General features: G+C 36.6%; 1 protein-coding gene across 5 annotated transcripts in view; it reads right to left on the bottom strand.

Moving 5' to 3' along the window:
- Positions 1–4,780: 4,780 nt before the first annotated feature.
- The window catches only part of POC1B (POC1 centriolar protein B), a 52,717-nt gene continuing 44,710 nt past the window's right edge, over positions 4,781–12,787 (bottom strand). For 3 of the 5 annotated variants that reach the window (XM_071552111.1, XM_071552112.1, XM_071552114.1), the window contains 2 exons: positions 7,917–8,099; positions 4,781–6,678 (listed from right to left, as the gene is read on the bottom strand). In XM_071552111.1, the coding sequence (XP_071408212.1) occupies positions 6,577–6,678; positions 7,917–8,099 (285 nt within the window). In that variant the 3' untranslated portion in view covers positions 4,781–6,576. Of the gene's footprint in view, positions 6,679–7,916; positions 8,162–11,046; positions 11,169–12,787 lie in introns of those variants that run through there. The other 2 variants (XM_071552116.1, XM_071552115.1) reach the window with 2 other exon arrangements.

The raw sequence follows: 12,787 nt of genomic DNA, 5'->3' as shown, positions 1-12,787 counted from the left end.
TTCAGATAGCTGTGAAATAGATTGCAAAGTAGTTCCTTTGAAAGAAAACAGACATCAGCTGCTATTCAAATTTTCTTTCTTTGGCTCTGAGTTATGTGAACACAGAACATAAGATTAAGATATTTCCAGCATGTAAATTCAATCATGTGAGAAGTCCCACTGATTTCAGCCAGTGACTTCCTATTGAGTCAGCAAAGTACTTATGCCTGCATGTGATTTTAAGATGAGTAATCTCCATGGCTGCGCCTGCACTGGCGGGTAGGTACATCAGGCAGGATGTCCTGTGGCCCTGGCCCCCAGCATACGCCCTGGCTACATCCTGGCTCTGGTGTGGGACAAGATTGGTGTGACCACAAGTTCCCACATGCTGTGCTTTCATTCCTGTGCCCAGAGCCAGCAAGAAGTGCACTGTACTTTGTGAGAGTCTGCAGCCGGGCTGATTGAAGGGATGACTTGGGGGTATCGATGCTGCTGCATGGCCAAAAGCCCATCTCCATGCGTAGTGTTACCCACAGGCTGAAACTCTTTGGTAACTTGGAGCTGTACTGTATCAACCCTGGCTCAAATGAGACTTTCACAACTTCTCTAATGAACCTCTCACAGTCTTTCAATAATGCGGCTATTTATAGGCTAGGTCTATACTGAATACATTGCAGAAGCTGCACAAAAGCAATGTTTCAGCAATGAAGCTGTAGAGACACCAGAGCACTCAGTATGGTTACATACACTAAGTTATGATCTACTATGTTTTGCATGATTAGACTCACTGCTTAACTGAAAAGTTAATGGCATCTTACTACATTTATAAAGTTTTCTTAGAAGTGAAAGCTGGTTTTGTGAAGTACAGGAATTTTCAAGTCTTACAGACTAATGGCTAAGCCCTGCTCTTGCTCACGTCAATTTTAGACGTAGCATCACTGAAGTTTAAGAGAATATCCCAGTAATCAGTGCAGAACTTGGACACAGAAACCATCACCTAACATCTAATTTTTCAACTTATTCCTTTTAGGCTCTAGAAGACATCTTGGGTCTTGTGGTCACAGCATGTATCACAGGGGATATTAATATTAATTAAAGAATGTTTAAAATATTAAAGAATGTCTAAAAATATATTTGACCAGCACACTCATTAGAAAGAATTGCTACTGTTCTTTTTACCACCCAAGTCCATTACATCTTAGATGTTTCTATTTGAGATTTGCAGGATGCAGGTAGCATGAAGCAGCAGGACCCTTTGCATATGGGTCACCTGAATCTTTCTTAGAAGAAATCAGAGAAAGGATTTTGTTGCTTTGGCCTTCCCAGACTTGTCTCTATGACTTGTTCATGAAGTCCCAATAAACAGCAGGCATAGAAAAATGCTTTGCTTATAAACGTTACAAATCTTTTTCTGAATCTTCTGAGAGAATTGACATTCAATGTAGACATTGCAGTAAGAATTGTAGGCCTCTGGCTTCCACCACTGTGGCCAGAAAAGGGTTCAGTGACACCCTTTAGCACAGAGACTCTCAGTTCTTGCTACTTTCTCTGGGTCCTAAGGTTTTATCTCTACAATGAGCAGGAATTTCCTCTGGGGAATAGGAAGAACAAAAACTGAAGATAGAAATACTATTTCATTACAATACAAAGCACAAATCGATGAAAAAGCCAAGGGTTGTCTTCTCTTCTGGCAACTGCTTCCTCTTTAGCAGCTCAGAAGAGAAGGTCAGTCTCTCTGTTCTACCCAGGTCTGTAAGGACACAGGCCGTAAAGGGACTTACAAACCTACTAGTTGGAGCTGCAGAATTCTATATTTAGATGGCATTGAGACTCTCCATATTTCTCCTCAGTCCACTCCTGCTTCTGCAATTGCACTGAGCACTCTGATGCTCAGGTCCTTGCTACAGGCACGGCAACATCATATCACCCCCCAGTAATCAACAGTCTCTGTATCCCTACTAATGCCAGTGTTCCCAGGGGATTCTTGAACTACATATTCATGCACTGGTTTAGATCATTGCTGCATCCCAGAGAGAGCAATTTTATATTCAGTTCTAGGCAGGTGAGTGACTTTTGTAGGATGAAGTTAGGCTCAAACTGAAGTTCTTCTTGCAGTGGACTTGTATGAATAGCCTAGAAATTCCCAATAACCCTTGAATAGAACTATTAAACTATCAAACAGCAGCTCTTCTGACCCTGACACACCCAGATGGGGTTTTTTCCACCTGTCTCATTAAGTTTTGTTTCTGAACAGAGAGAAAATGAAGTGAGTCTCATAGAAGGTTCCTCAGTGTTCACCAGTAAAATTTGACAGTACCAATAAACAATCAAAGCTTTTACTTTCACATTATTAAGATGTTTAACTGTAGGTACAATATTAAGTTATAAATATGCTCTGTAACATAATAAATGCAGCTTATCACTCACTAACTAGTTTAGAAACTCCTTTTTTCTGCTGGATTTAAAATTTCTGGTGAAATCGGTGAGGAGTGTATCAGCATATCCTGTTAGCTGAGTCAATTGAAATTGCACCTGTTCTTGGATGCAAGTCATAACAAATGCAACCCATATACATTGTGAAGAAAAGGACTTGTATGCACTTTTTCCAATTAACATCTGCCTTTTGGCAAGTCGTTAACCTATTTTCTCACAAAGAAACAGCTTCAATTGTATTATGCACCCGAAGCGTGCAAAAGTCCCTGAAGGGGTACTCTGACAAAAACATACTGTTCCTGGATCCGATGCGAACATACATATTCATTAATTGTTTGGGGCAATTAGTACAGAATTTCTGATTTTTACAAGTCTTACGAGGTAAACAGGTTACATAAGTCTATGTCCCAGGAAATAGTCACATCCCTGCTACTGTCATTCAGCAGAAAAGTCAAGAATGATTTGATGCTGTGAAATGGCAATGAAAATAATTCAGCAACACTGTAATAAGACTTTTAGGAAGAAAAGAACATGGATAACCCTAAAAGTATTCCAGCATTTTTATTCATTTGAATAAATAACAAATAAAGATGGCAAGTTTTGTTGCACAGGTCTGTTCCAGACATCCTAAAATGGCAGTGAAAACCTATTCTACCACAATTTTTCAAGCCTGAAGATTAATTTAATTGGAATTTAAAATGACAGTTTAAGTTCCTTACCATAAAGATGATAATGAAACAAGGAATTATCATCTTAAATGTGTAAAAGCAAGAAACAACAATCCCCCCAAAACAAGGGAGTTCTTCAGTTACATTCCTGTCCAGAACTGGTTTTCCAAAACCCTAAGTTTATAAAAAATATGTCAACAATAGTAAAAAGTGAATACTGAAGATTTTTGGAGAATGTAGTGGTGTGCTTTTTAAAATAACAATAAAAACCAATGAAAAAAAGAAACAACCTCAAAAATATTACTATAAAGAAAACCCAGAATACAGTTTGAGTTGTCAAGTTGGTCCATAAAGCACAATGGATTATTGGCATAACTGATGTCTCAGTCTGACATTGCCCTGGTATATGAAAAACTATATTCAGATCAAAAAGAAAAAGTGATGTGTCTTAAGGTACAGCGTTGCAACAGTTTGCCATTCGGTGTTCACTCCCACAGTGATACTTAGGAACATCTAAATGTGCTGACAAAGGGAATACATATTGCCACCCAAAATGAAAACCTGAGAAAAATACCTTTATTGCTGCAACATCATAATTTATGCAATACCCAAGATAAAAATTCCATTAAAATTCCACTAAACTTTGATGAGAATTAAAAATAAAGTTTAAGACACGGTAATAACTGGCATAATTTCTTTCAATTTGGAAAAGCGGTTTTGGTTCAAAATGTCTTTAGATGTACATTGCAATGAGTTGCTGAGTTACTGCATAGTGCTTTGACACTGAAGGAATTTGAAGTTGGGTTCCTCCAGAGACAGTCTCCCAGCAAAGATGGCAGGAGAGTTTATTCCTGCTGCCATGTTCACTCTCTCACCACACAAACCTTGGGGGTCTACTCTGTGTCATTCAAACACTGGTGGTTATTCTTTTTAATAAGTAATTGAGCCATTTTTGCAGTACCTGGCCTGAATGCTGGAAGCAGTTTTTCTCCAGCATGGTGGCCTATTTACATTTACTATCAGAGGGACAATTTAAGTTTCAGGAAAGTTGTACTGCATCAGGTACATGGTTCAGCTTGTATAAAGAATGGGTGCTCAGTACGTCACCACAGTCTGCAATACAGATATAATTTTCATAATTTAAAGACCCATGACACTATTTTCTCACATGGTGTAAAAGCACAATTAAGGCTAAACAGCAGTCATTCTCTAAGTTTTATAACTCAAATTAAGTCACCAGTTATTTGTCAGAGTACAAACCCTTGAGTAAATGCCTCTGAGAGTTTAACCAGCCTCTTCAGGTTCTTTTAAAGGAAGATTTCCTATTTTGTAACTTTATTTCACATTATATGGATCAAAAGATCACTAGCCCATATCAACGTTTCTTTAAAAGAAATGTCAACATTAGCTGGTTGTGGCTGTGCTTTAGGAGACCCACCACAGCTTGAGGAAAACAAGATCCATCCTGTTCTCAACCAACCACAACTAGTTATACAGACATCACAAGTGTCATGCATGTTGAGTTTCAATATCAACAGACCACCCCACAGAATGACAAAAGTGTGTCTTAATTTCGAACTGTTATGTTAGTTCACCAGATTCACAAACAGTAGAGGAATAAACTGGATTAAGAAGTAAATGCTTCAGATAATAGGTACTGAAAAGAAAGAAGGATTCCTGATAGGAGCTAAGGCAGAAAGGAAAATTTCAGCAGAGATTTTATTAAAAAATACGAAAGTAAAAGAAATAACCAAATCTTGTAATAAATAAGCCTGAAAAAGCTTTAAAAACACCTACAGATTTAAAACATATACATATTTATAGTCCACTAAGAGACAACAAGAAACAAGCAAAAAATTGTAGCAGCTACATGGTTTTCTGTTTTCTAATGGAGACAAGAAAAAGTAAAGACCACAGGAGTATTCACAAATGCAAAAAGCAAAGTACATTTGATCTAAAAGATAGCATTTACATAATTGTGTGCTACACAGTATTATAAACAATTGCATAATCAAAGGTCAGGCTGAAATATATAAGACCATTCTTTCACAGAAAATCCATGGCTAAGATGCTGCATAAAAATAGTTGCATCCAAAATTTTTATAAGAGACTGCTTCTTTTCCATATACAGTAGTACTTAAGACTGAGCTGAAAATACATAGTACATGTTGGTAAAACTCATAGCCTACCAAGAAAGTGAGGTGATGTCTGGCTATCTGAAGGTGGTTACTGTGAAAAAAAAAAGGAAAAGTTATACAAGAAAAATTGACTGCACATTTCTGTGGCTTGAACTGCAATAGTATTTGCACAGTGAGCTTCTGTACCTAAGCTGAACTCCATTGATGTTAATGAGGCTCAGCCTGGGAAATGGGCTTTATCTATATACAGTTAATTGCAGAATTGGATTAAAATATTCCCTCCATTTAAATTGCCCTATTTTCAACATACATGTGAAATTGCAGAAATGGATGACTACCTAGTTTTGACTGTGGATTTAAATATGTGTTCTGAAACTGCCATTTAAAAAAAAATAATAGATAGACACAAGGAAAATAGATGTTTTCCATTAAAAAATAAGACTTAAAATCATCTAAGAATTGCAATTTTATTAAAAAATAAGACACAAATCAATATACACTGCAAAGTCTTTCCTGACTTATATATGTATTCATAATGCATTATCTGACAGGGTTCACCCATAACATGCAAAGCTTGAGCATGTGTGGACATTCTCGCAGGACATGAACCTTTTGTATTTATGACCTAGACTTTGCATTATTTTTTGTTTGATTCAAATATATTCTCCAGGAGTCTGAAGTTGATTTTTATTTTTCTAAATATGAAAAATTAATTTTTATGGAAATGAGATAAGCAGAAGTGATCAAATGCATCAATCAGTCTTGCAGCTGAATTCACACAGACGCTTCAAAATTTAAGTGACTTAATTTTCATATATGTGACTAAAAGTTTTCACACTACATCTTCTTGCAATTGTTACCAAAATGTTTAGAAGATATAGAATAACTTGCTACTTTTTGGTAAAATACTTGACAGCATCTAAGAGTCAAAAAAAACCTCTGGCATTTTTAGAATTAGGTCTTATTTAATTTAGGTTTTTAAGTCATGTTGCCTTAGCACAAAGAACATTACTTTCACAGTCCTTGCCCGCATTTAAAAACCTGCATAGTGGACTTCCATAACTGCTATTCATCTAAAAATACGTAGTTAGTGGCTTAGTTATATTCAAAGATCTTGTTAGGTTGAAATAAGAGTCCTGTAACAATCAGTTGGAATGACTTTAGAAAATATTAAGTTTTGGTTGGGCTACATTTCATTAAATATATACCCAGAATATCTGCTTGCCACCACTGTTTAAACCTTTCTTTTTTTATTTCTTCAGTTTTTATTACATTGATTTGATGTTTTTGCTTATAGTAAAATCCAGTGCAGTGTGAACTTATGAAACATATTCAGCAATATAGTTAATTTTCATCTTTTATTTGTCCTGTCTCCCCTGAAGTAATATTTGTTGATCTTCTAAGCATTCTTTCAATTTATCTTCAGCTGAAGTCAGACGTTCTTCCAAGACTGAAATAGTCTGCATGAAGAGGACAATAATTTCAACTGTTTTTTTATTGCTCACATATTATAAAAGTGTGTAGCATAGTAACATAAGGAAAGTAATTCTAACTTAATAGGAAAAAAAATCATAAGGTGGCTTCTCCTTAGGTATTCCACTATTTACAACTGTATTTAAAAATTATGGCTTTGTATCGATGGAGGCTGTCTAATGGTTTTTAATGGTTTTCACAAAATATTTTCTCTGAGAGAGAAATACATACATGTATAATATAAAATTACTCTGAAATACTATGTGAAATTTGAATCCATGTTTCAGTAGAAAAACAGCCATCACTGGTGACCTCAAATGATGTCTTCCAAAAGCCTAATAGAAACTTTAAAGGCATCCCCCCCAAAAAAGGAAGTGAGGGAAAAAAACCCTATTACAAGGCATTCTCTAAGAGATTATCTTAATCAGAAAAGGTAGGTTTTTGTATCCAGACTGGCAGTTCCTTTTCAATTCAATGTACCACACAAATGATTTTCAACTGATGACTTGAGCCCATACTCCCAAAACCTGTTACTTCAGTTAACATACATATTGTAAAAGAATACAGGGAAAAAACAAAAAAAACCCAAAACCCCAAACCCTTAGCTGCTCCCTTTTGATTTGGTTTAATGTTAATATATTACATACTACAGAGTAGTATATTAAAATAGATTGGTTAAATCTGGATTAATAAAAAGAAGTACTGAGCATTTGCAAACAAATGACCCAGAGTCACTGAGACTAGTATTTGTGAAGTTTCATTGACATGAGGAATTATTCCACTGCTTAGATTCCTACCTAAGCCAATACCTTGAACACTAAGTTTGAAAATGTATTCAGTGGTACATTGGCAATTTACTTTGTTCATCCTCTGCTAACGCATGATTTTTCAAGCTGGAACCTGACAATGTCTGCTAAATAACTGGCTTCTGACAAATCTTTGCTAGATCTTACTACTGAAAAATAGTGATTCTCTTCCTCCAGAGTTAAAAATTCAACAATTTATACACTTATATATCGGGAAGCTTTCACTTTAGCAAACACAATACAAGTGATCAATATTTGCTGAAAGGAAAACACCAAAACAGTCACTCGACTATACAACTATTTAAAATAACCCCATAGTCTTTAATGTTCTGATTTATGAACATGATTCCTGGGGTTTTTTGCCAATTGACAGCAGTGTCATTTTCCACTGCAAGTGTTATCTGTTATTGCCTACTTACTAGAGTTAACACGTCCAGCTGTCCGACAATGTGCTCCAAAGCACTGCCCAGGGAGGAGGAGATGCCTGTTTGCTTGTCCCCATTATGCACAGCTGATCTGCTCTCATTCTCTGACTTCCTTTTTGAACTTCTTGCCAAGACTGAAGCAGGGGGCTGGTGCAGCTCTTCAGTTTTGCCATCACCCTTCAATACAGAAACACCATTTGAAGAGTCAATTGCCTTTGTCTTCATTTAAGCAGAACCATCTAATAAGATAGATAGAAAACTCCAGCTTATAATTTAAAAAAAAATCTATTTACACATAAATGCACATACACAAAGGCCTTCAGATTTGTTTTTTGTACTAGGTCCAATTCACAACACCTCAATTTGTTCTGACCTAAGAGAGAATTAAAGCTCGGATTAATACAGTTCCTGAGAGGTGTCTTCTTCAAAGTGGTAGCTCAAGTTGACAAAAGAATTCACTCAGAGTAGTCATATGGATGAAAAATCAGTATGTGACTAGATGACCACAAGGGTTTCTTCCAGTTTCATAGTATGAAACCCTTGTTAAGTATAAATTAACCTCTTATTTCAGCATTAGAAAAGTAGGTTTTAGTTGTTTATTCAGTGATGTTGCTTTTTGAGGAACTGATTGCTTCCGAAAATGGGAGAAGAAAACAATGTAAAGTTGAGAGAAATAAGTTTGATGTATAAATATTGCTCCAGGGTGAGAGAGTACGATCTTTTCTATCACTGTGGTTTTGTCTGTCTTAAAGTTCTTAATGGCATTTTTGAGTCATGAAAGGTTAAATCATCACTAATTCATTAGAAGCTCCCTCACAACAACTTTACCTGATTTATTAGTGACTTTTTTACATTTCTTTGAAAGCTTCTTCTACCTTCAGATAATCTTAGTTAATTTTTACACAAATAAATTGAGATAGTATTTATTTCTAATTATATTACAAGTAATCACATTTACAAAATAAACCTTTTAAATGGTTAACAATTAAACTGTTCCTCTGCAATTTATCAGCGGCCCATGAAAATATCCATTAGCTTCGCAAATGGGAAATTTTAGTCTCATCCGATGTATTTAAAATATATAATATTTTCAATGTATCAAAAATATATATTTATTTTGTAAAACTGAGCAGATTTTCAAAAGAAAGAGTCTTAAAATCACTGTCAGCTATTAAGAAAAAAAACTTTCCTAAATCTATAAAATTATCTTATAGAATGTAAATTGCTAGGAAGAATTAGTGGCAAACTTTTACAAGATTACCTAGACATGTTGATGAGTTTCTGCTGAATTATGCATAGTTGACCCTGCTTTTGAATCAGGTATGATCAGAGACTAATGGATTAAATACTGCCACTATGATAATGTAATTATTTTAAATATAAGTAATACTAAATCACATCAATATTATCAGGAACTTACACTGCTGCATTATCCACAATACCATTCCAGTGTCTTCAGTACCATCCTGCACAGTCCTGACCAACTGATGTGCACTGTTCTCTGGACTCATTGCTGGTTCTCCCAAACCTTTTCTTCCCTAAATGCTGGGGTTGTGCTGTCTATGTCTGTGAGAGTCTAAAATGGCTAATGGCTTAAACATTGTTAAGATCACCAAAAGACTTTTTTCCACTGTTGCAAACTGCAAAGAAGCAACTTCTCACCAAAGCTGATCCATCCCTGATTATGCCTACTAATTTGGACTGTGACAGGAATGTGAGATAAGAGAAAGTGGAGAAGAATCCCAGGAGAATAATGTATCCACAAGTGTCAGAGACTGGAATGCTAATGGCTCAGACAATCGGGTGTGCAAGTTGACGATGTAACCAGCCAGGTGCTGAGGGCCTGGACACCCAAGACCTTGGGCCACAGGCTGGGTGTCGAACAAGGTAAGAAGAGAGGCATATCCTGTGAAATGGAGTAGTTTTTCTTTGTTCTTAAACAAATGACTCAGCTGTGATGACTCCCCTTTGGGGAAGCACGGGGACAATTCACACATAGCCTGAAGATACTCATCTCTGCTGATGGACCATAATGGAGTCAACTGTGCTGACTGTAACAGGCAGCTTTAACACCTTAGAAGATGTCAAAGACTTCATGAAATGTCCCATGATCCAGTTTTGTATAATCCATTGTGAAACTTCTTACTGCAGGGGTGGTACCAGAGGCGTTCCCATATAGCCTATGCCAAACAAAAGACACAATGGACTTTGTCCAACATACTTGGACTTGCCCTGCCATAGACTTCTCTCCCCACACACAGGATTCTTCCCTCACCATCAAGGACTTCTTCCATCACTGCACCAGACTTCCTTCCACTTACACAGGCTTATTCCCTCACCACCCTGGGCTTCCCTCGACAGCTCTGAACTGCAACCATCACTTTGACAAGACTGAGACTCTCACCACCAGGAGGACCACAAGAAGAGGATCAACAGGAAACCATTAGAATCCATGAAGTGATCATATTTTTCCTACCTAATCTGTCTCTCTGTCACTCTTTCCTCCCTCTCTTTCCTATTTCTTTTTATCTCTCTCTACCTCACATTTACTATTCAATAAAAATCCGTACTATTGACTTCAGCATATGGTCTCATTTGCACCTTAATTCAGGCAGAGACATTTCTCTAATAATGTTAAAGAGCCTGATCATAACAACATCAATGACAGAAAGTAAAGCAAGAGACAAGTTTTGCCCATCACCTACCTGGAACAGCTTTTTGTTTTACTTGCAGAGCACAGGAGCAAATCAAAAAATGCCACAAACTAGAGTCAGTAGAAGATTGTGGGTCTAGGGTGGAGAATGGCTGAAAGCAGAGATTGTGGTGAGGTAAGGGGGCATAGAAGAAAGTCTTACCTCCCTCTCTCGGTTGAAAGTTCCATTGCATAGTTAAGTTCTGCAAGGACAGGTCTCAAGTCCCCAAGGAAGAACCCACAAAGTGCAGAGGATGGGGCTGATAGAGGGAGATACCCACACATATACTTCAGACCTTAACTTACAGTGCTACAAAACCACATGGAACCCTTCTCAAAGAGTTGATTGTACCATGGTATTTTCTGGTATCACTTACATTGATTTCATTATGAAGAAGGAAGGTAAATTAACAGGAAGATACCTTCAGCTTCCTTTCAGCCCTCCTTTCTGTGCTTGGTGACCAACTTAGGCAAATGAAGTAGGCATGTCAAATAATAAATGGCTGATGCAACAAATACTGAAATCCCTCAGTGATGTGTATTGATGCCAGGCTCTAACAAAAAATAAAAAAGTGTGCTAGATATCAAACTACATATTTCAAAAGTCAAACATCCAAGGCTGTTCTACAGAATGCCCTAATCATTTTAACCTTTCCACTGAGCTACAGAGAACTGGTCTTCTTAGTCCCAGTCTACTTAAATTCATGACTTAAAGTGAAATGTCTTGTCAGCCAGGCTGCTCCTTTTAAAGGCATGAAACTATGGAAGAAAAGGTACTTTTCCAGACATGCTGTTTGAGTTTTCTCACTAGTCAACAGAAAGCTTAAGTTCAGTGGCTAGGATACTCAGTCAGGAGCAAGTAAGTCCTGCTCCCATGAGAGGCTTTATTTTATATATATATATGTATATATTTATACATATATAGATATATATACATATATGACATCCGATCCCGTCAGATCTCGAAAGCTAAGCAGGGTCATCCCCGGATTAGTACTTGGATGGAAGGTCTCCTGGGAAATGCTGGGTGCTGTAGGTTCTAGTCCTGAGGACTTCACTGGCACCATCCAAGCTTGCTCGGCCTTGGCAGATGAACCTCAGGACTTAAACGGTGAGGCCAGTTCTGTGCACGCTGAGCCTAAAATCCACTGTGCAGGCTGGAAGGGCACACCCACGTGGGGAGAGCCCTTCCCAAATCTTCATTTGCAAAGTTTGGCCATACATACACATACATACATACATACACACACACACACATATATATATATATATATAGAGAGAGAGAGAGAGAGAGATATATCTATATAGATATATAGATATAGATATATATAGATATATAAAAAAAGCAGATTAAATAAATAAAAACTCTATAGGAGAAGGGATATGAAACCATAACTTTCCCACTCCTAGCAAGATTGTTTAATTACATCTCTCTCTCCAGTACAATGACTTTAATTTTCTTCTCAATATGAAAAATTTTGGTATATCAACTTCAAATTATTCCAAAGAGTTGTATCCTCTGAAGGAGTCACTTCTTAGCACAAAATGAAACAGAATACAAATGGCTTGACTTTTGAACAAGGTAGGCAAAGGATGAATTTCCCATTTAATTTTATTTTGCTTTAGTTCCTGCATTGTGTGAGCAAGATCCAGGTTGAAACCCAGGTCTTCCCAAAACCAATGTCAATAAGCTCATTGTAAATAAACCTAGTATCATTTGTCTAATGTTAGCAAAGCTACTTATATTAATGTTTTGGGAAGTACAATAATTTTCCTGCCTTTGAATGATACATTTGTTTTGACTGTTATTAATTACTTGTAACTGTAAACTTCAACTGATACTTTCTGATTTTGTGTAAAGATACCGAGTTTTGCAAGTTCAGTGTCCTAAGAATAATCTATTAAACCTCAAGTACTCAAAATTAATAAAAACAGATTAACATTCAACTGCACTTAAATCTAAAAATTGCTGTTATTTGAAGTATTATGATTTAAAATTAATTTAAATGAATGGAACGGGAGAGGAAAACAATCTTAGGTTATTAGACATTGCCAAGTTCTAAAAACAGTTCTACTCTGCAGTTGGTATTTCTCAATTCTTTTCAAACAACATTGTTGTACTTCATTCTGAAAATAAAGTTGAAATTTCAATTTCAACTCCCACAAAGTGATT

Source organism: Pithys albifrons, chromosome 3 (assembly GCF_047495875.1).
Source record: "Pithys albifrons albifrons isolate INPA30051 chromosome 3, PitAlb_v1, whole genome shotgun sequence".
NCBI lineage: Eukaryota > Metazoa > Chordata > Aves > Passeriformes > Thamnophilidae > Pithys > Pithys albifrons.
Note: the sequence above shows the minus strand (reverse complement) of the source record. Positions and strands in the feature narration are given on the sequence as shown.